The sequence below is a fragment of the Saccostrea cucullata genome, unplaced genomic scaffold (genome assembly GCF_032062105.1).
Source record: "Saccostrea cucullata isolate Sc308-1 unplaced genomic scaffold, CSIRO_AGI_Scuc_v1 ctg1389, whole genome shotgun sequence".
Lineage (NCBI taxonomy): Eukaryota > Metazoa > Mollusca > Bivalvia > Ostreida > Ostreidae > Saccostrea > Saccostrea cuccullata.
In genome coordinates this window covers 12,145-37,589 of record NW_026939790.1, presented here as the reverse complement: position 1 = coordinate 37,589, position 25,445 = coordinate 12,145, and the positions used below count along the sequence as shown (strand labels likewise).

Sequence of the window (25,445 nt, the reverse complement as noted above, 5' to 3'; positions counted from 1 at the left end):
TATATAACTTACATTAACTTCAGTGTACATGCAAAGTTTGGGGGGAAGTAAATGCGAGGGACCGTCTCAAAATACAGGTACATTTACTATATAGGATTATATAGGAAAATGCCAATTTTTAGCACTTTAAAGCAAATTATACGAATACTACAATAGACATTTTGTTCAAACTATAATATTTTATGAGTAATACGAAATTATACAATATATGTAAGAAACACAAAATTCTACCGTCTTGTTACCAGAGGGGGCATCTCAAAATGCAAAAAAATTAGCAAATTTTACTATTTTTATAGAGTACTACAAAATATGACGTATAATATGGATTCACATGAAAACATAATAAAAATATTGGAGATATTCTCAAATTTCTATGTTTTAAATTTCAAGAGCGGATGTTTATTACTTTTTCTTTAATAATATTTTCATTACCCCTTTCTTTAAGAGCTACAAATTATCATAACGACAAAAACACACTGCAACGACGTCAACCTACCTATCAATAGCAAAATCGGTTAAAAAATCCGTTATATCAAATTATAATTACATTTTTATACCTATAATTTCTTAATTTTGTTTAATTTTGATAATTAAGCGAAAAAAATTGCATTAAAACAGTAAATACGCTTCATTTTACTATGATGCGCGAAATATTGCGCAATGGAAACTATACTCGGCCCCCTTAAATCCTCTTTTTATTTTATATTTTTGATATTAGAAGTAGATCATGTGTTATTGAGGAAGAAACCTCTGTCGGCCGCCAACACTTGCAATTTGAGTACGTTTATGATCTTGAAAGAATGGGAAAATCCAGAGTATAAAAATTCTTTTACAATTTTGTATTCTACATGTATCTATTGTCATTATTACCTGTAAAATACAGAATTACATCTACTTGGATTATATAAATTTCCATTGAATCGCTTTTCTGTTCAAAGTCATTTTAAGTAAACTATATTGAATATGCAATCAATTAATGTATGCCATAGCAAAAAGTAAACTGTGATCATAAAATTGTCTTCCGCAATGGCCCAGTAATCAACACTACGTGTTAATATTCTTTCAATAAGATAATTACACAAATTATTTAACAAGAATTTGAAATTACATTATTGTTTGACCACTCGTCATCTCTGTGTTTGGAACCTTTTCGTTTTCAATATTCCGCAAATAATAAATCCAATGTTTTCAAAGTAGCTCTGACGGTAGCTTTGTCGTGAGTGTACAGCGATATAGGATACATTATTCACAAAAAAAGATGTTACTAGGAAATGATTACAATGCATAGAACTATTCTGAACACCTAAAACAGCATCAGCATTAGCAAAAAAAGTATCAGTATCCAGGATCAGCATCTATATTTTTCATATGAATAAAAGAAGCAACCTGTGATTATGAAATGAAGAATTTACTAATAAATGAACAAAAAACATAATTTAAAATAACAATCGTAATAACTATACAATTTTGTTCATTTAAAAGTTGTAGTCATGTTTAATAAGTGTCTTATACCAACAACTGTATATAAAACTACTTTACACCAACAACTATATATTAAGTGCCTCATCACGTACAGGGCTACGATAATAAAGCTATAAAGTAAAGCATGACGAGTCATTTGTCAGTTAACTCTGGACAAGGCAGTGTATAGCCTGATGCTGTCATATCGTTAAGCTGTACGTAATTCCTTCAGTAATTTTTATCCATGCTATTGGAAATAGTTTTAATGTCAAAGCCTTGTATCTTATTATATGCATGACCATCTCCATTCTTTGTATCTTGATGAACAAGGTACAATTGATTGACAGTTGTTGGAGGACCTTCGTTACACTTGTTTATGTCCTGGTTTTCTTTTTTCTTTCTTTGAACCCTATCAAAATAAAGCCATGATTTGTTTTTTTTTTCCTAACTGGAAGCAAATGTACGAAACTTTCCTTTGATTTAAACTCAATGGCTATCTTTGATTTGTTTTTTTTTTTTCAATTCACATTCTAGCAAAAATGCACATTCCACTAAGCCTTCTATTTTACAAAGATGAAAAAAAAAACTATCAAGCACATTTCAAATCAATGCATATATTTAACAATGAGAGAGAGAGAGAGAGAGAGAGAGAGAGAGAGAGAGAGAGAGAGAGAGAGAGAGTTTCATACATCATTTTCAAGTCTCTCATAAATAAATCCATAAATAAATTATATGTTTAGACGACTACTAAATACAAAAAAATATTACCTCGATTCTATATTTAGGAAAAGACATTTTATGTAAACAATGTTCATGAGATTCTAATTTTTTATTTGAATTTGTAATTCACACCATGAACTTCTGTGCATGAGCCCAGCTTTGTTTCTATTCTAATAGCTAGTCAAGTGCTAAACGCCTCCTTGCACTGAAATCTCTTTCTTTCAAAATAATATCCACTAACTTTTAGTTACATAGCATGTATCTTGTCATATGTTTGTCATATGTTTTTAGAATATAAGCCATTGTGTATGTATACATGTGCGTGTGCTCCCATTTAGGTATATCGTGATAATTACGAAGGTTCTTGCATTTTTGTATAGCAAACACTTCGAAGTATTTAGTTTAATTGTAAGGTTGAATGTTTAAGATTACCTATAGGGAATCGCTTTTTCCCTATAGTCCCTTTTCTTGTCGATTTTCTTTAACAATATTCATTTCATTCAAATACATTTTCCCATAGTTATCAATGCAATCATCATTGAAGCATTATTTGCCCATTTTAGCATTCCGTAACGTACACTGTACGTCAAACTATTGAAAAGGCAATCTCAGATGATTTATGTATACATGTAATATGTTCAGTGGAGGGATTTTGAATATTAATGTATCAAAAGACTGACCTTTTAATCCATATATAGGTAACTAAAACCACGATTATAACTATGCAGATAAGCAAAGCTGCTAGGACGCCAAAAAATCTTGATCCATCCGTTTTTTCTGCGAATTCAAAAAATAGTATACGACCCTCGATTTACATTAGACTCGAAGCATTATAAAACTAGTGCCACTGAGTTAGGTATGCTTTAATGATCAATGTGTGGGTAACTGTAAAACATTTACCTTGCATGCATGTTAAACCCTGCCATCCACCAATACAGCCTTTGTTACAATGTCCAGTCACGTGGTGACAATCACGTGATGTTTTGCAGAAAATGCTGCACTCCTGTTTACAGTCGTCTCCATAATATCCTGCGTCACACACTGTAATGAAAAGAATTAAACTAGAGTATCAATATCCGATTGGCTTAAATGCGTGTTTCCCCCCTAAAACACCTGGGGAAAAATCTCAAATTAGAAATTATATTCTATATTTAGCAAAAAGATAGTAGCAAAACGCCTTCATTTTTTTTTGAATTACCCTCTTTGCAAAACGTTCCTTGATATCCTTCCTTGCACCCTTCTTCGCAGGATCCATTTACATGCTGACAAGTTGAGAACCGACAAAATCCGCATGAATGAAAGCAGTTTTCACCGTACTTATTTTCCTTGCAAACTAATTGAAAGAGAAATTATTGAAACATTTCAACATTTCATTATGTTCTCTTACTATGCTCTACCAGTTCTTAAGAAAGGGATATGGATTTCGGATATCAATTAAACATTTAAGTTTCACAATTATTAATGGTAATGCAAGAAATGTATTATAAGCACACGATACTTGATTTGGTCTGCAAACAAATCATTTACCATCATCACATCGAGGTCCCTCTCAGCCTGGTTGACATCCTCCCTCACTCTCTCCAGTGGCTCTGTTGCATTCATATGGTACTCCACAGTTTTCATTACATTTATGTTCACAGTTAATACCAAATCTTCCATCAGAGCACCCTAAAAGAAGATAAACGACATTCATTAGAATGAAATTTACCACAATGCATTTTTTTTCACGTTCTCCCTATTTCCATTTCTAATAATGATGGATCACAAGATTTTACCAAAACCATATTTCCATTTCTAATAATGATGGATCACAAGATTTTACCAAAACCAACAGCTTAAAAACATGCAACTTTTAACATATATACTTTGCACACAATCGTGATATACAGACAAAATATGGTGTGCATTTTTCAGCAAACAAATAGGAATACCCAACTTTTGAAAGGCAATACAGCATAATTGATTCTATATTATTGTCAGCCCAGATTTTTTTTTTATTACAAACTATATTTTTATGGTATTAATTATGGCAAAGTCAAAAACGCGGCTTTTTTAATTACTCAGATTTAGACTTACTTGAAGATTATTGATCGGATAAAAGCTAATCACATGACGTCCTTAAAGTTTCAGAATTACGTAGCAGTCAAGAAGAAAATTTCAAATTCTGCTCGAAGCGTTTTAAATCTCCTCGCCAAATACGGATTTCGATTTTATAGACTGTGTGACCCCCTACTAAGTCCAGAAATGACTATGTATCTAATAAAACACAAGTGACCACACTGTCAAAATTAATGAAAGTACATCTGGTATAAATAATTATTTTGATAATTTGAATTTGTGTTTATGTTGGGCATCCATAAATAGATTTATGATATCAACAATTCCCACATTCATCAATAGCAGAATCATTTTCTCGTCTTGCTTTTTCATTTGCGGATAAAATGAAACACTATACGTTCATTATGTATCCCCAAAGTAACCTTTATCTTTAAAAACAAGATGTGTTTGTGAAACACTGATGCCCCCGTATTACAACATAGCGAAGATAAAATTTTCTTAAATGCACATTTAAATATTGGTACCCAATATTGGATGTTTTCACAAAATTGCAATTACGAAATATGAAATTAGGCCAAGGATAAAGTATTTTTTTTCGAAAGTGCGGAAATCTCAAAAATCAAGTTTAGAAGGTCAAGGTAATTGGTATGCAATGAAAGGTCTTACTATAAAGAATATATATGATAAGTATTAAAGCCCTAGCCCTAATCCTTCAAACGTTATGACCAAGGTTAATTTAAAAAAAGAAAATTGGTAAAACTCCAAGGTCAAAGGGTCAAAGTTCTTGTAATCAAACGAAAGGCCATGTCACAAGGATTAAATTTGTAAAGTATAAAAACTCTGGCCCTAACTGTTTAAAATTATGATCAAAGTTTGCTTTTTCAAAGTGGTTCAAACTCTATAGGGAAGGTCAAAGGGTCAAGTTCTTGGTATCCAATGAAGAGTCTTCTCACAGGAATTACACAAAAGAAGTATGAAAGCACTAGCCTCTACCGTTCAACAGTTATGGTCAAGGTTAAAGTGTCTTTGTAAGTACAGAAATTTTCAAGGTTAAGTTCAAAAGATCAAAGTTGTTGGTATCGTATAAAACTTCTTTTACACAAGAAAAAATATATATGTTTGAATTTAAAAAGTTCTGTTATTTACTGTTCAAAGGATATGGCCAAAGTAAAAGTTTGGACTTTTTGTCTAAAATTGGGTCAAAATCCAAGGTCAATATCAAATGGTCCAATTTGGTGGTACCCAAAGAAAGGACTTGTCAAAAGGAATACAAATGTGGAATATGAAAGTCGACAGAGTTTAACTAAATCCAAAGTTATGGGCAAGGTTAAGAAACAGACAGACGGACGGACACCACAAAAATTATATACCCCAAAAACTTCCTGTACAGGAGCATAAAACATGAAGAAATATATTAATGTTAGCTAGATTCTTACGAATAAAGTTGGAATGCTGACACAGGTCTATGAATGTACCGTTCATTCCATCGATATTGTGCTAGATCAACGTAGATAGAGGTGAATAATGCGGTAAAGAAAATTTAAGTTATTGTTGAGTAAGATTTTCATGTAACATTTGCTTTTCTTTTGGTTTCTAATTTAACTGCAGTTACCAGCAGTCTACCTTATTATAAATGTGATAGAACTATCTACGATATCAGTAATAGGGTTTACTCTATGCATTCAATCACCTGACTGCTTTATAGCCACTGGTACATGTATCAATGGGGAAAGGCCATCCCTTATCGAGTTGGTTGTCTTGCTTACCTTTGTTTACATCTTGATGCAGTTGCATGTGTAAGTGTTTGTATACTGCGACAGACCCGTGCAACTTTTGAAAATCTCTTCGGTATCTAACTCTCCTACACAGAAAGAACAGAGTATTTTTTGTCGCTACCAACCGACGTGTAGCATAAACTTTACTTGTGACGACTGATTACACTGAACATTTGGAAAGTGAGCGAGCTTAAAGATAGTTACCTCCAAATATAGCAAAAGAACGGCCAGATATGATTGACATATTATTTCTACGAATCGTTTATAAATAGGTTTATGATTTAAATTACCTGATTTACACAAATCTCCCTCATATCCAGTGTCACAACCTCCAAGACAAGACCCATTGATGTGGTGACATTGTTTATATCCAAGACACGCTCCACATCTGTCTTCACAATCTTGTCCATATCTGCCACCATCGCATTCTATCGAGAGAAAAATAAAACAATAGCATTAAGAATGGTATTAGAATTCTGAGCCACCAATACTGTTTTAATTAGTGGACACATCATGATATCAACTACAAAACTTGCAAAATGATGAATTCAAGCAGGAATGTTGAAATTATTGTTTCATTAACATGGTTGTTAATATTTTGCCTCTTTTAACAAATTGTCCTCTCGTTGAGCATGCCGATGTGTATCTAATTGCTCGTAATAGAGAGACATAATCCCAATATGTAGGTGATAAAGAAAGATTGCTACAGTACATAGTGACAAAAGCTGAAGAATAAAAAGATAAAGCCACCAAGAGTAGCGAAAAAAAACTTAAGTGTTAAGTATCATTTTACGTGCTTCCCCAGTTAGATATTCAAATATGAAACAGGTGCGTCAGGGATTTTTTGTTATTTCAAGGTCATCAGAATACTACATGTAGTATATAACATCAATTCTCTGTAAGGACCAAAATTTTACTATAGGGCTGTGGCACACACCATGGGCGATTTCAATGAAACTTTTTCAGGTGATTAATGCCCATACAGTATGACATAATCAACATTCAAAATTAAGGTTACCACCTTGGTTGCCATGGTAACGGACAAAAATAGATTTTGGCCCCATTTATGCCCATTTCACACATAAAAATGCTGTATAAATCATTTCATATGGTATAATCATCTTTATTTTTATAAGATAAATAATACATTATATGAACAGAACATATGGAGCAATATATTACACAAATAAAAAAAAATTCTAAATGTCACAGCAAATTCTTCAATTGGTGGCTCAAAGATGACCAAATTCTAACATTTCGAAAATGGACATTTTTACCCTGTTTTTCAAGAGGTCTATCAAGAATTGCAAGCACTATAAAGAAAAATCAACTAAAATTTTAAAAACACTATAATAATGTTATTCAACTTTTATAAAAAGTAGAGTGGGTATTTTATTTGTTTAAAATATTTTTAACTTTGAAAATTGGCATTTTGCTAAATAATTTGTTTCTTTTTCAAAATTTTACCAGATACTAGTTGTTTAATTAAATTTCTTTTCCAAACAGTTTTTTCTTATAAATATGAGAAATAAAATGAATAATAAATGGTTTCAATTTTTTTAAAGCTATTAATTAAAATAAATCAAAATTAATTGTTTTATTATTGTTTCTCAATGATCCCTTACAAAGGGCAGATAACTCAAAATCTAGCAAAAATTAGCTCTTTGATAGCCATTTTCTATAAACAATTAAACTTCTTTGTCATGCACTAATTCTGATGAAACTTTCCCCATTAGTACTACTCGATACCAGAAATGAAAATATCAAATAAAATTTGGTTGCTAGGTATCTTGGTTGCTATGGAAACAGCCAGAAATTTTTGAAAAATTGAGACATTTGGCTACTTGAAATCTCTACTGAACATTAAATAAAATCGAAGAAAAATCAACAAATGATTCTCACAAAAACTACACACCTTGTTTTAATTTTATGCTAAACAGAAAATGTTTATAAAATTATTTGTACACATAAGTCAATGGTACATGTACTTATAACAACTTTTATATTAAAACAGTCTTTTTTTCAAATTATTAATGAAGAAAATCTTCATTCTGAACATTATCTAAAATGTGTATTTATATTTCAAAATATGTAAAAAGAAAAAAAAAAAAAAAAAAAAAAAAAATGTGTTTGTGAAACACTATGCCCCCGGCGGCAACAAATTAATAAAACATATTTTTAGCATAAAGGTCACAGTGAAGGTCAAAAGGTTATTGATCTTGGTGTCATTTGAAAGCTCTTGATTAGTGAAGTATGCATACCAAATATGAAGTTTCTATCTTTCATGGTTCAAAAGTTATGGTGAAAGTTCACAAAAGCTATTTTTTGCATATAAGACACAGTCAAGGTCACGAGGTCATTGACCTTGGTGTCATTTGAAAGGGCTTCATTAGTGGAGTATGCATGCCAGATATTAAGTCTCTATCTTTTATGGTTCAAAAGTTATGGCAAAGGTTAAATTTTGCAATAAAACCTCTATTTTTAGCTCACCTGAGCCGAAGGCTCAAGTGAGCTTTTCTGATCAAAATTTGTCCGTTGTCTGTCGTCGTTGTCGTTGTTGTCGTCGTAAACTTTTCACATTTTCATCTTCTTCTCAAGAACCACTGGGCCAATTTCAACCAAACTTGGCACAAAGTATCCTTGGGTGAAGGGGATTCAAGTTTGTTCAAATGAAGGGCCACACCCTTTTCCAAGGGGAGATAATCATGAATTTGTTAAAAATTAATGGCATTTTTAAAAAATCTTCTTCTCCAGAACCGCTGGGCCAGGGAAGATGAAACTCATGTGAAAGCATCCTCAGGTAGTGTAGATTCAAGTTTGTTCAAATCATGCCCCCTGGGGCAAGGGTTGGGCCAAAATGGCCGACCCAAGTTTTACATAGGAATATAAAGGAAAAATTTTTAAAAATCTTCTTCTCCAGAACCACTTGGTCAGGAAATATGAAACTCATGTGGAATCATCCTCAGGTAGTGTAGATTCAAGTTTGTTCAAATTATGACCCCCGGGGCAAGGGTGGGGCCAAAATGGCTGACCCAAGTTTTACATAGGAATATATAGGAAAAATCTTTTAAAAATCTTCTTCTCCAGAACCACTGGACCAGGAAAGATGAAACTCAGGTGGAATCATCCTCAGGTAGTGTAGATTCAAGTTTGTTCAAATCATGACCCCCGGGGCAAGGATGGGGCCATAATGGCCGACTCAATTTTTACATAGGAATATATAGGAAAAATCTTTAAAAATCTTCTTCTCCAGAACCACTGGGCCAGGAAAAATGAAACTCATGTGGAATCATCCTCAGGTAGTGTAGATTCAAATTTGTTCAAATCATGACCCCCGGGGCAAGGATGGGGCCATAATGGCCGACCCAATTTTTACATAGGAATATATAGGAAAAATCTTCTTCTCCAGAACCACTGGGCCAGGAAAGATGAAACTCATGTGGAATCATCCTCAGGTAGTGTAGATTCAAGTTTGTTCAAATCATGACCCCCGGGGCAAGGATGGGGCCAAAATGGCCGACCCAAGTTTTATAGAGGAATATATAAGAAAAATCTTTAAAAATCTTCTTCTCCAGAACCACTGGGCCAGGAAAGATGAAACTCATGTGGAATCATCCTCAGGTAGTGTAGATTCAAGTTTGTTCAAATTATGAACCCCGGGGCTAGGGTGAGGCCAAAATGGCCGACCCAAGTTTTATATAGGAATATATAGGGAAACCTTTTAAAATCTTCTTTTCAAGTACTTCAAAGCTATGATTAGTGATATTTATATGGAATCATCCTCAGGTAGTGTAGATTCTAGTTTGTTCAAATGATGAACGCCAGGAGGGGGGGGGGGTAAATTCAAGCCTGGTGTGCTCAGGTGAGCGCTGTGGCCCTTGGGCCTCTTGTTAGCATATAGGTCAGAGTCAAGCTCACAAGGTCATTGACCTTGGTGTCATTTGAAAGAGTTTCACTAGTGGAGTAGGCATACCAAATATGAAGTCTCTATCATTCATGGTTCAAAAGTTATGGCAAAGGTTAAAGTATGCGGACAAACAGACAAACAGATAAACAGACAGGACAAAAACAATATACACCTCGGATCTTTCGATCCGGGCGCATAAAAATCTGTTACATAACAATCTTGTTGAAACAGCTAGACTTAAAGTTACCTTTTTTTTTTTTTTACATCAGACGTTTACTGTTACAGTAATTAAACTTAGTTATAACAAAGGCATGGGAACCTTCGAAATTACTTTGCTATATCCGTAATTTCTTATATCTGTATAAGGAATGTGTTAAATTTATATAGTTGGGGATCCAAGATGACTTCGCTTTATCCATAAATTCACAATATCCATGTTTGTACTAAACGAGTTCTGCTGTATGTGGTGTTATGGCTGTCCAGTGAAGAAAGTGGGTTTAAAAAGTGACACTTGAAATACCTGTAATCATCTTCGACATTTTCCCTGGAATAAAAAAAACATACATCTATACCTTGATTTAAATTCATTATTTATCTACAACATTTTTTCATGTGAAAACAAAATTGATATATTTTTCACAATCATGTATTTAATTCTAAACCAATTGTTAGTATTTACACCTTGAAAAAAATACCTCAAAAATATTTTAAGTATAACCAATGGAAGATAAAAGCAACCTAAACAATTAAGTGAATTTACCATCACAAACTTCAAAACTTCTGATCTCCAATTTCTTTAAACAGAATTCCCTCCAAAAGAATACTGTTTGGTAATAATACTGTCTGGTGTTCAGTTCTCATGCAGGATCACTTGCAAGTTTTCTGTCTTTGTTTATCAATTGTGTAACTGCCTCCTGTTTCTTTGTGTTAAAAAAGATAATAAAACCATAAAAACAAAGATTATTTCCTAATCACTTGCAACTATATACCAGGTAAATTATAGTTCATTGCTGTACACTGGATACTAGTATTTCTATTTAGGGTTCCTCTATTTATAGTTATTTACAGGCCTTTTATGCAACTTTCTTGCATAAATCATACATATATGCATATGTATGTTTGGGATATTCATACTATTTCATATATACATGTATCCAAGTACAGTTGCATGATAGTTTAATACATATTCAATACATAAGTTAACTTTTTCTTAGTGTAAACTACTTTCAGTGCCAATTCTAACACTACATTTTCGGTTATCACTGAAAGTGGGGGGGGGGGGGCAACCAGGCTTTCAATTAACATTTCCTTTAGTATAAGTAAGGTTGAGAAAAAAAGTGGAGGGGGGAGGCAGTCCCCCCCCCCCATATGTTGCTACGCCCCTGACAATACAATCATAGTAGGTTCTACAACCAATTTTGATTCTTTTTTTCTAATTACTGTACCCCAAGACTTGATAAGAAAAAATCATGACATTAATAAAAGATTTACTTTTGCTGTGGAACATGTAATTATTAGCATTAAATTATGATAAATGTTTATTTTATTAGCATTAACTTATGATGAATGTTTATTTCCTTACCAGATGATTTTAATATTTAAAAAATTCTCACCTGCTTTTTACTGAAAATGAATTCTCAATGTATCTTTTCATCTTTATTTTCATAGTTTGAACTGTATTGGTACATCTAAAAATAAATTTATTATTAATTATTAAAATGAAATAAATTTGCATGAATAAATACCAACAAGCTAGGGCATATCTTTTTTATATATGTATTTTATTAAAGTGTGTACATATATTGCTAAAGTTAATTAAAAATTATGGGGTTTTTTTCACAGTCAAACTGAATAGAGCCTTATAATATGCATGTGTTTACGTCCGTCTCTAATTTATACACACTTCCCTAAATATTTTTTAGCCCCCTCCCCCCCCCCCCAATAAAACAAACACACAAACACACTTAACAACAATGTAGTCTGTGCCCGAAAACACATATTAATTTTTCATTTCATACACACAAACTTAAGTTACATCTTCTACTACATTCTCCTCCTAATTAATAGTTTTATGATTTTCAAGAGTAAGTTAATTTGCTTTCGAAAGTAAACACAAATTTCTACATTTTTTTTTTTACCTGTGCCTAGGGTAGATCCATTCCTATTAATTTCCGGGTGGCCGTATCCACTGCTTTTTAATGTTTTCTTCCATTTGCATCATAATGTATACGTATGGGTTTTTAGAATAGATGGAATATCCCTCTAGACAGACTTCATAAATTTTGTTCCAATATTTCACAAGACCTGTCTCTTTCATTTCCATTAATTGATTGATGACTCACTTTGTCACTCACAACTTAAACATCATTTTCTCATTGTTTATTTTCCTGGTGTCTGTTTTGCCACATGTTGTTAGAAACTTCTTTTGACAGGAGAGTCAACCATTTTTTGTCTTCAGTGCAAAAGAGTCAGCAAAGGGAAATAACTCTCGGTCAATTTTCATGAAAAGTGAGGATTTCAGGCGTATGGAAGACAACATTTAACTGATTTACCCAACTCAAATCTTTTTGTATCTTTTAGATCTAAGTTCTATCTTACTGAAAAAACCTTTTTTATAAGTTGAAATTGCCTGCAAAAGTTCTATGCACTTGAAGAAATAGGTACCTTTGTATTCATTTTATGACAATCTTTGTATAAATTGATCTGTATTATATTAAAAACCTTGAGTTAAATTGAATAAAATATATATGCCAAGAAACTTTGATTAGTTAGCTATAAAATGAGACCCATGTTACGTTCTCAACTTTTCTACGTTTAGGAAGCATGGAATTTTTTTTGCATGGTGATGACAATTAGGTCATTTTCGCCATGGCAAAATATTTCAAGGCCGTTGCTATGGAAACCAAGGAAGCACTGTCCAAAATTTACCCACCTTTAGTCTTTATATAGGACACTCTTTAATATTATATTGATAAAATAAAATTCCATGATAGTGCGTGGCCAAGCATTTTTGGTCCTTACAGAGAATTGATGATAATATCTATATATGAACGAAAATGATTATTGTTTATTGAGAATACGTCGTAGATATACATGTGTATAATTGTCGAGTTGTATGCCCCATAATGTATATAAGGTTTTTAATGCATAAGTTTCGAATTACTTTTGCTTCATTTTATGCTACTAAGAGAAAAAGAAATGACATATACTTTACAGGTACTTTTATTCTAGCACATATATTATTTTTTTAAGTATGGAGGTATGGGGTAAGGCATAACTCAGAATGCCTAACAATCTCAAAATAATGGATTGGACAACAACCACGTAAATTCTTAGTTAAAATAATGTGGTTTTGTTGACTGACGTAATTTGCATTGCTGTCCATGGTATCCAGGACTACAACTTAGACAAACACCGGTCTCGATGTGACAGTAGCCGTGTTGACAGTTTGTAGGACATGGAAGAGAACAATTTCGTCCATAGTATCCCGTTTTGTTGCAACCTGCAATTAAAGGTTTGAGAATTTTGACTATAACGTTTGCTTTCTTCTGACCTCATTTTTTTTGTATATAATGCAAACATGTGAATTTCCAAATGTATACGGTCGATATTGATGGAAGAGCAAGACAATGTCTTCAATATATGATTCGCATGAAAGCGATTTACAAAATAAAAAAGCATACCATTCACTTCCACTTCACACAATTCAACGTGTGCATCTGGTGAATACTGTCTGGAATGAGGCGAGTTTTGTGGTCTCTCGTTATAGTATATGACATATTGGCCATGAACAGTGCAATTTATATCAACGACAGCTGGAATAGTTTTTGTAGAGTAATTTGTATCGTGGAAACATAGATGACCATCTAATTTGTCTGTTGTGTTAGAGACATAAACATAAAATCCCAAAAATCTTGAGGTGAATCCATTCGAAGAACCTAAAGAATAAGATTATTTGGTTAAAATGTTGCCGTCAATGTCTTGCAGGAACTTCTAAATAATGCAGAATTGGGATTTATTGACTAGAACTGTAATAAAACTACCATCACACTTTGAATTCGTTTCCTAAGAATACGAGAGGTGATAAAAAAGTTCGCGAACTTATTAAATAACCTCCAAAAAAGGAACACTATTTAATTTTAGTATTGAATATATTTTAAATTAGTCCTCCTCATTTTTAATTTGTCACCGTTCTGCTCATGTTCGAATCACGTGATATAGGCAGTCACGTGACCCCCTCGGTAGCGTTCTGTCACAAGATTTGAAAAAAAAAAATTCCGAGTTTCATATATTTTTCCATGCAAGAACAGTTTATTTGTCAGAAATGGTCAATATTGGTAACAGAATGGATGGATAAGAGTATCCTTTCCAAACATGGGCATGGCGATCAACATAACCCAAATCTCCTGTCTCGGGAAAGGCGTTTATACAAGGTTGATAGAGAACGAATGTCTCCTTTTAATAATATCTAATATGTTTAAAATCTAAAGTAAACGATATCCAAGGTATTTGATAATCATATCATTGTTAAGATATTTAATTATTTTTCAAACTGTAAATTGGATGTTTTTGATAACAAATTGCTTAATTTAAAACATTTTTTTTTTCAAACTTGCTTTCACTGGCAAACATAACAAGAATCATAATCAAACATCTGCCTTACATAAAAAAAAACATCAATCCAATCATTGATTGAATTTATAGGACGTCTTTTGTCTTAATAAACTGTATATAAATTATTATACACTACAATTAATGAATTTCCAAGATATACCATAATTTTAAAGTCGTTTGTCGAACGCGTACGACTGAGACAAACATTTTTGTCACAGGTGATCTACATAAAGACGTAAGTTTTTCATTGTGATGTCACAAATAAGGAGCAAAACTTACTACAGCATATGCCATTTATAGAACTTGTGAATGGCTGTGTACCATTTTTTTTTCTGTTCTGAATTGTGGTTTTGTAGATATAGAGATAGTTTGCATAATTTTTGATCACACCTTCTATGTTAATCTCGTTTATATAACGATTTAATTCACTGTCAAATACGGTAAGATACCTGATTATTTTTGTGTGACTATGCAAGACCAGTGAGTTTTGTTATTTTGTATTCATCAATACTTCAAAAGCTTAGAATATAATTGGATAAATCAAAAGCTATTGTCTGTAGCAATTTTATATTTTTGAGAAAATCATCATTTTACATTTTGATGACAGTTTGTCCATTATTACATCCCTATACATGCATATATCAGACGAAATTGATTTCCTCTCTGTCTAAATAGCTTGATTGAAAGCTTATTTTGCTGGACATTTTTAAGAAAAAATGAGATTTTTCTTGTTTGAATGTGCATAATTCTTAACGCCACATACACACACACGTAGACATGCTTGATCATCTGCTGAAACGATTTTAACTGAATGTTATATAAATGACCTTTCTGATCGCCATTCAAGGAGCAACATACTTTTTAGAGGAATTTATAAGATATTGTTTCTTCCCCTTAAAAAATTCAAGTTCAGTAAGGTTATGTTTTTGCAATATTTAAATTGGTACAATCAATCTATATATTTTATTTATATCAATGCTTGATGTCTGTTTAAATCAGTTCATACGGAAGGGGGGGGGGGGGGGGTTCAGGACTGTTTTACATGAACTATATATCTCAATATACTATGAAAAAGAATTGTATAATAATAGTTAAAAAGTATATTCAGTCTTACAAATATTTATGTGTCCATGTGTCTATACCTTTTTATTCCTTCACAAAACATCTTATCAGTGCTACCAAACTCTAGTTCATTCACACACGTCATAACCTTTTGCATCTTACAAGCATAGGGATAAATGTAAATAAAATACTGCAGTAAACGCAAAGTACCCCAATCGTTGTTGTCCGTCCTGTAATATATCCGTATGTCATGGATACTGTGAATGGAAGTCAGGTTTACCCACCATGTGGCTTCTTTGTATCCACCAGCTGATATTGCACATTGACCCCGGAACACTGAGAGGTCTGATTTCAGACCATCAATGGCATTACTTGAGTCAAATGTATCTCTCCAATACTTTGAAAAGCTGAACTCATGGGTTTCTTATGAGGGTTTATTCAAGGCGATGTTTTCTACAAGTGTATATTGAAATTTTACATTTAAATTCAAAGTCGTAAAATTTAAAATGATCTTATCTTCCAAAAGGGAACCAAAAAGAAAACCATTGTCACAATATCAAAATGTTGCTCAAATTGCTTTTCATTTTACATTTACATTTTTGGATGCTTTATATGCACGCAACGATGGTCACTAGATTAAAGTTCATGCACAGTAAATTTTTGACAGTTAAATCCGGATGCTGTTCAACCGGCATGTTGTTCAGTCCGGTGTAAAGACGAATAATGACCCCCATCGAATAATGACCGGGGGTCATTTTTCGACAGCGAAAAATGACCCCCGGTCATTATTCGACGTAGAAAAATGACCCTTTTGCCCCTTAGAAAAAGTGTCACTTCCCTAAAAATTTGCAGAACCCACGTGAAGAAAAATGACTCCCGTAGAAAAATGACCCCCTGTAGATTAAAGCTAAAATTTTCAGAGGGCAAAAAATTGGTTAAAGAAGCATATTGGCCAAAATACAATGATTCAGAATCTAAAGGAGTAAAAGATTTATCAAGCCTTAAGGGTTAGGTAAACATTGTTTTTTGATGGTGGAAATCATCGAACTGACAGAAAAAATCAGCAGTATTATATATCATTATATCCTCCGCTTGAAAAGCGGGAGGGTATATAGTGATTGGGATGTCCGTCCGTCCATCTGTTACGCTTTGAGGTATCCATCTCTTTTCCGCAAATCCTCATATATAAAAAGATGTGTTTGTGAAACAGCTATGCCCTTGTATGGCAACATAGCGAAGATTGTACTTTTCTTAAATGCAATTTAAATATATTGTTACCCAAATTAGGGTCTTCTCACAAGAAATACAACTGCAAAATAGAAAAGCCCTAGCTCCACTTGTTCAAAAGTAATGGCTAAGGATAAGTTTTTGAAAGGTAGGTCAAATTCAAAGGTCAGAGTTGATGATTTCTTACGAAAATGTTTAATGTAACAAGGATTACATATGTGACGTATGAATACCCTAGCCCTTACCCTTCAAACGTTATGGCAAAGGTAAAAAAAATCATATGTACGGAAAACTCCAAGGTCAAAAGGTCAAGGTTTTTAGTATCCAATGAAAGGTAATGCCAAAAAACTACATATTTGAAGTATGAGAGTACTAGTATCTACCGTTTAAAAGTTATGGCCAAAGTAAACATTTGGCATTTTTGTGAAAAATGGGACAAACTCCAAGGTAAAAGTCAAAAGGTCAAATTTGGTGGTACCCTAAGTAAGGTCTTGTCACAAGGAATATACATATTAAATATGAAAGTTATAGCTCAAATAAGTGAAAAGTTATGGTAAAGGTTAAGGTTTTTGTGGACAAACAAACCGCCAGATAGACAGACGGACATACAGACGAACACGATAAAACTATATACCCCCGAATCTTCGATTACGGGGACATAAATAGAAATGGTTTTCAATTAACTTTTCATATTAATATACATTATAAAGAAGACGTTACAACAATGAAAATGTTTGTTCTGATTTTCATATTAAATTCTCTGAAAAATATGCTCAGAACTGAGTAAAAGGGTGGAGTAAAACAAGAATTAAGGTAGAACCTATGTCGGAAAAGTCTTTGTCACAAGATTATCAAACTTTTCAAAATGATAAATTAGTATTTGCTTATCAATCAGTTAAGATATCATGGTATGTTTCCTTGTTTTTTAATCTAGAACAGGCTGTGAAACTTGGTATGGTATTTACATACTGCGACTTCACATTTTCAAATATTTTTTGGGGTACTTGTCATAAAGGGAATATGGATAATCACAAAAATACTTCTTCAAACATCGTCGTTTATAAACTTTTTAAACTGAATAATATTAAACAATATTTTATCAAGAATAATTTCTTTTTTATTCAATTAACATAAAAGATAAGTCCACCATTAAAAAAAATGGTCAAATGAACTCTATTGTTTTTAGTCAATTATTCACTCTATATTTGTAAATATTTTTTAGACGCTTTTGTCACAATGTTTTCAATCTTAAAGATGATGAAGAACATAGCCAAATGATTACAAAAAATGATTAAAATATATACCTTTCCCCTCTAACTAATGAAAGATAGGCTATTTTCGATACTCATATTCTTGACCTTTTTGCACTTACACGGGATTTAATAATTAAATGACTGTTTGGGGTTACTTTCAGATTAAATATTTATCAGAAATTGTACTTTTTCTTTAAAAAGATCATATTTAATAGAAAAATTGTAATCAAACACCAAGAATATGAATAGGTAACAAATAATTGTTAAAAGGAATGCACATCATTTCATTGTAGATATCACAAAAATGTACACACGATCAAGCGATCTACAACACATACATCTTTGACTTAGACACATTTCATCAAGATATTACACTATATAGCTGGCAACTAAAGATTTCTTATGATTTATGCATTCCTTCAAAATGGTTACATACCATTCAAATTATTACGAAAGTTGTATGTACATTGTAATTTCATTACACTAGATAGTCTTGGGTTTGTCAACTTCAGGTCTAGATCTAGTAAATAAAAGGTGCCTACATATTTTCTCTTATTCCAGAAATATATTGCCATTAAGCATTATAAACCAGAAAATATATGAATTGAATCAAGATTATGTTGGCATGATTGAATTCTGTGAATTTCAAAATGCAGTATTTTCTACCATTTTTATTGAAGATGTCAAGTACGGGAAAAAGTGGCATTGAATTAATTATGACGTCTTAATGGGTTAGCACGGGTTTAACACATTTACAAATTATGATGTCATACGAAGTAGGTTCTACGTTAAAAGAAATGTAATGAATACTGTGTGCTAAATCAAAAGTTTATGTCTACATGTATAGTTTTTGCTTCAGAATGACTGTGTATTTAACACTAGCCCATAGCTTTACAGAGCATATTTTTAGGTCTTATACTTACCCGATCCCCTTTCTTATTTAGGAGGAAGTCGATATTGAACAAAAGCAAAAAAAAAAAAAAAAACCCTACCTTTATTTTTCTATAAGAAGGAATTAAAAATAAGCTAAAAATAATCTACTATTCTACTAATTTTTAACTGTTACTTTGCCACAATACTTTCAAGTATACCTCCACAAACATTTAAAGTATGCTTTAATCATGGCGAATTAAATTATGATATGATAGTTCTTGTGTGAAGGCTTAACTTCATTCCAATATTTTATCTAGAGCCTCTTTCAGAATTATTGAAAGGTATAGAGTTTTATTTATATTTTTGCTTTTCATTTATTATAATTTTTTTTTGTTTTGATTTAACGTAATATTTTTTTTTTGGGGGGGGGGGGATAAAAATTTCTTCCTCTTTCATTGTCAAATAGGATTTGCCAAACTTAAACAAACTAAAATTTGAAATGACGGAAAATTTAATTTTTCCTATTAAAGAGTATTTAAACCTGATTTTCCATGGTTTGATTTCTAAAAACAAGTGGAAAATCATTCTTTAAGCAAACATTTTAAGGAGGAATATTAAAAAGAAATTTTATTTACTTGACAATTAAAGAATCTCTTTTCAAACACAATTTTAGCATTGAAAGACTACGTGAATCTCTTAAGTGTCCTCCACACCATGTGACTTGTGACGTATATAGAGAAAAAATACTTTTACTTCCGGTTTTACTTAGATTTCACAGCAGCGAATTAACTAGAGACCGCATGTAAGAGAGTCTTCGAAAGAGAAAGTAGGACACTCATAAACACATGGCATGGTCACGGAGTGACCGGTAGAAAAAAGATGTCCGTTTTTTTCTATAAGAAACAGACATATGACTGAGTTTCGTTACATAATAATTCGGAAACATTGAAAGCCGGTATGTCGGGAACTTTTAGGTTATTTATACTTTCAGGCTAATCAACCCACTGACATCGATGATTATCGTCAACAGAGTTTGTGTTCAAAGTTGGTATTTTTGCACACTAATTTGTGCGTTTCAATGAATAAATACATCATCTCATTGTGTTTATAAATATTAATAAATTAGTGTGCGTTTCCAGTTTTCCTCTTTTAGTAGCTAGTAACTATTGCGGAGACTTGTCAAAGTTTTTGAGTCCCGGGCAACAGGAAGGATAACTCCAAAAAGGAACTTTGATACCAATGATTTTGAAAATATTTTTTCTACATTAGTGCATTTAATTTTAATTCAATTTTTTGGTGTAATCTATATCATTGCTGTTTCTTCTATACAAAATGAGTCTTCCTTGATTTTTATGCCCCGCCATGAATATGGCCGGGGCATATAGTGTTTGTCATGTCCGTCTTCCGTCCTTCTGTCCTTCCGTCACACTTTGCGTTTAGCTCTGTTCAGAGCTAAGTTTCAAAGAAACTATCCAAGATATTTTCATCAAACTTCATACGCTGATAGATATTGATGAGAGCTATTGTTCCTCTAGGGATGAACACTACCAGACTTGCTTCGGATGCTGGATCTGACCTACATTTTCCAGATGAGTGACCAGGTTAAAGTTTTTGGAGCAGGTCCATTCCTAAGGAACTATAAGCCCTACTTGGACCAAACTTGCATGGATGATGCATTTAGGGATGGACACTACCAGACTTGATTCGGATGCTGGATCTGACCTATATTTTCATTCCCAAGTAACTATAAGCCCTACCTGAACCAAACTTGCATGGATGATGCATCTAGGGATGGACACTACCAGACTTGCTTCGGATGCTGGATCTGACCTATATTTTCATTCCCAAGTAACTATAAGGCTTACCTGAACCAAACTTGCATGGATGATGCATCTAGGGATGGACACTACCAGACTTGCTTCGGATGCTGGATCTGAACTATATTTTTATTCCCAGGTAACTATAAGGCCTACCTGAACCAAACTTGCATGAATGATGCATCTAGGGATGGACACTACCAGACTTGCTTCGGATGCTGGATCTGACATATATTTTCCAAACAAGCAATTCAGCTGCATCACTATTCAGGATATTCATATCAAATTTTATATACATACAAATTTTCATGTTGCTTTACTAATATATCCTCGGCGGGGCATTCATGTCCTATGGACATATTTCTAGTTCTCTATATGTATTTGAGAGAAAATTAGTTTTATTTATTTCTTATGAATTAAATTAATTTCTCTAAAAAATATGTTGATCGCTAAAATTATTTTTTTATGGTTATTCTGTGAGCATGAAAATATACAATAGGGTAAGACAAAATTTTTGGGCCTACGAATGAAAACGTTTCGGGAAAAATATTTTGAAACTTGTGAAATTATTATTTTAAAAATTCCATATAAATTACATTTTTATCCCCGGTCAGTTTTTAAAGGTTGATATGCTTGTTAAAAGTAATGCTCAAAAATATGAAAACATAAGCTGTATGTGTGTGGAGGACCCTTAATTATTTCATACGACTTTTTGCATTTTTCTGGTTACAGAAAATGTAAAAATTAGTTTCGCTGTAAAAAGATATCAAAGAGTGTATACTTTGTATCACTTTAAAGGGGGTCATTTTTCAATGGGGGTCATTATTTTATAGGACTAACATATAAAATAATGACCCTCTAGGACCCTTTTTCTACAAAAAATGATTTTTTTCTACGGGTGGGGGTCATTTTTTGTCGTTGAAATATGACCCCCGGTCATTATTCGATGGGGGTCATTATTCGTCTTTACACCGGCGTAATATTTCAGTCCTTTAATTTGTTCTTTTGAATTTTCTCTATTTTTTTTTTTTTTTGTATGTTTGATAAATGTTGCCCATTCCGGATCTTAACTAATCTCTAAACCGGCCACTGTTTAAAAAAAGAATCAACTTTTTATAACAAGTGCAAATTATCTCCTCTAATCCGATCATTTTCTTTTACTTGTGCCTGCTAGGTGTTAGTGATTTCTCGCTTGGGGTAATACTGCCATGTTAATACGGTTAAAAATATTTTCCTGTATCGACAGTATTGTTTTTAACAAACGTATTTAAAGCTCATTAATTGCTCACGTAGATTGGAATCTCGCAAAAGAATGAATGATAGCGGTGATTGTTTTAAGGTAGAATTCTTCTTTGGTTTCTAACTATATCAAATATTCAAAGTATATTTGCGTTTATGTCTTATATAAATAGATGTAAGATGTTTCAAAGACCATATTTTTCTTTCCTCAACACAATTTTAGAACTTTAAATAGAAATGGTAAACTGTTATTGAAAACTAGCAGGGACTTATTTTTGGTGGAGTGGTGACGTATGAAAATATCATCTTTTCTGCTTCTCAAAATTATTATAGAACAATGTTTTTTTTTTTATAATTTGATACAATCAGAAGAAATTTTATAATGTAATTCAAATGATAATAAGGGGCCAAAGTTTCAAAACATATCTAATGAATATGATTTTTCCAACAAAGTAGAACAGTATTAGCTTTTAAAAGCTTCCAACCTTAGTATAGATTTGAGCAAAAAATCCGTAAACAAGTTTTTTTTCTCTCTTTTCTTCTTTTGAAATACAAGTTGGGATCTCATGATTGTCAAGTCATTCTTTTTTAATTCTTAATGTCCTCGAAAAAAGCAATTTGACCTTGACTTGCCCTTGGCTCTAATAAGAAACGGTCAAACTTAATCTCACCTAGTGATATTGTCTCCTTTTTTCTGTAAAAAATTCATTTTTTTTAAATGCAAGAAATTTGAGAAGAATTCTACCTTGAGCATGTTTGTAGGGAAAAATAAACACTTTCTGACATTTCTACTTTCGTTTTGTTTGCACAATTAACTTACAAATCAAAGTATTTCAATAATAAAGACGCAACAAAAGTGCATAGAGAAAATAATGCCTATTAAAAAAACCGAGGGAGATTATCACACCAGGCCAAAAGTCTCTCGGACGTAATCGTAATGAGTGAAACATTCTTGGTTTAATCCTGTTGCGTTTAACTAAGGATTTTTCAACGTTTCGACCGGAATGCTCCTTAAAGATAAATTATACAAGCTGTTGTCACAAAGAAGTATCTGCGGTATATTGCATATCTCTGCCCTAACAAAAATCAAATTTTGAAAAATTCTTGAAATGTACCGAATTTTATAAATTGTATATGAGAAATGTAAATTAACAGAACATATTATAATTTCAAGGTATTTTGTTGACCATTTTTGTTTTTATGACGTCACAAACGTGTCCAATTTCATAACATTTTGTAGAAAAAGGACAAAATGGACCAAATTTCAACAATTTTAGCTTTAAAAGTTTGAAAGCGAACGTTTGCTGAGGGGGGGGGGGGGGGCAAATATTGGTTATTACCAAATACAGTTCTTTTTTTTTAAATTACAACTTTATTCATGTTTTTTAATAGAATTGGTAAGTTTCACTGTTTTTTTTTTTATTTTTCATTTAAAGTTGCACAAAAATGAAAATTGGGGAGAAAAAAAAATTTCAGAAGGGTATAATATTGAACATCACAGAAAGTTTACAATTTCTTCATTTGCTTGAAATTTATCATTGCATCATGTGCAATGAAATTTGGTCCGAACAACATATACCAATCCAGTCATTCAATTTTATTTGTATCATCTGCCCTTCAGGTGATATTGTGGGGTTCTTAAGAGGCACACAATCAATCTGATTGCATGATGAAACACATTAATATAGCAAATAGTATTCGAGATCAAAATTCCATAAAAAAAATATAAAATAGGAGCAGAGTAAACATGGACATTCAAAACATCAAAGGTGGGATCAGGTGCCTTGTAGGAGTGAACATCTCCTGCCGACCGGTCACAATCGCCGTGTGCTCCTTGTCATAATATTGAAATTACGGAAAAGATTCGTTGTCAATTAAAGGTATTTGTACACAGATTTCAAGTAATTTCTTTCTGTATAATATCACGAATTATATATTCTAATAGCATTTCAAGCATACATGAATTAAAAATTAAATTTTTGGAAGGTTTGATTGACACATCCTTGAACTTTCACAAATTTTAACTTAATTCTTAATTCTTAGGAAAAGTTGCAGTTCTGTTGTGTATTAATGGGAAATATCAAAACTTAAATCCAGAAAAAAATATTTTTTTTCAGGGTAGAAATGTTAGAAAGCACAACTCCTTCACAAGGATCTTCATTCCTTTGTGTAGAGTTTAGCAAGTCGAGCAAGCTCGTGTTATGTACACAGTTTTTGAAAACAGGGCAATAACTCTGTTATTGTTTAATATTAAAGATTCACTGGGTGCATTAAATCGCCAAAGTCTGCTCACCACATCTGCACGGACTGACAATATATTGTGTACGTTTCGGAATTGTACATCCCGTCCGTATCGTTTCGGACTTTATTATTTCGTAAGTAATATCCGGTTTGAGATGCACGGACTCCTCAACGGCGAAACAATGTCATGTATTTAGCCCGTCAATGTGTGAGTTATTTAATATTTAAAACATGACTGTTAATAATAATGAGAATTGTATAATTATATTTATTGTAATAGATATCTATCCATTAACAGGTCGAAACAATAAAATGTTACTACATGACGGTGTGAATTTCTGTACTGACCAGGCGCAACATTTCGACACAGAGGGAACATGCCGCCACCCGAAGAGTCGAAAGATCCTGAGCTACAGGGCAAGAAGCGTCGACGTTCAAGGCAAAAGGGCAAGTTTCACAGAATATACAACAGATTTAGAGAATTAGGTTATATGGAGGACCATGGTGTACTACAAAATATTCTTAGTGATCTAGAAACGTCCTATAATGATTTAGAAAGAAGTCATGCAGAATATATAGAACTTTCAGATCTAGAAAATGAAATACAAGCAAGTGAACATGAAAATGTTGATAAAGACATGGACAAAATGTACAGTGAATTATGTGAGTGCCGTTTACATGTGACAAGATAAGCAGAAAAGATTAAACAAAAGGAATTAGAGACAAAAACAAAAAAGGAAACAGTTAAAGTTAAAAAAAACTTGATGCACCTTCATTTAGCGGTACAATACGGGAATACCCAAGTTTCAAAAGAGACTATGAATGTATTATGGTACCATCTTATGGCTTAGACCCATTTGCTCTGAAAAAGTGCTTACACGGAGAGGCATTAAAAGTCATTCAAGGAGTGGATAATGATTACGAAGAAATGTGGCACAGACTGCAGTTAAAGTGCGACAGACCAGAGAAACTAACAGATTCAATTTTGAGTGACATCCAGAAGCTCAAAGTCATAGCCGATTGGGACCATATCAGCTTTATAAATAGTGTAGAAGTGATTGAACGATGTTATTTAGATTTGAAACGAATGAAAATGGAGAGAGAGATGAATACGGCGACAATGGTAAACGAAATCGAAAAAATTCTACCCCCTGTACAAAAAAGAGAATGGGTTTTGCAAAAAAAAAAAAAAAAATGG

At 32.6% G+C, this 25,445-nt stretch overlaps 1 protein-coding gene across 1 annotated transcript; it reads right to left on the bottom strand.

The window, feature by feature from the left end:
- Positions 1-1,455: 1,455 nt before the first annotated feature.
- On the bottom strand, positions 1,456-24,607 carry LOC134253987 (multiple epidermal growth factor-like domains protein 10). Its single transcript, XM_062736563.1, has 9 exons — positions 24,567-24,607; positions 15,808-16,004; positions 13,605-13,859; positions 13,286-13,423; positions 6,305-6,442; positions 3,709-3,849; positions 3,380-3,514; positions 2,862-3,222; positions 1,456-1,870 (listed from the first exon to the last, which is right to left on the bottom strand). The coding sequence occupies exons 1-6, from the start codon at positions 24,605-24,607 to the stop codon at positions 3,731-3,733; spliced, it is 888 nt and encodes a 295-aa protein (XP_062592547.1). The 3' UTR covers positions 1,456-1,870; positions 2,862-3,222; positions 3,380-3,514; positions 3,709-3,730.
- Between the last annotated feature and the right edge of the window lie 838 nt (positions 24,608-25,445).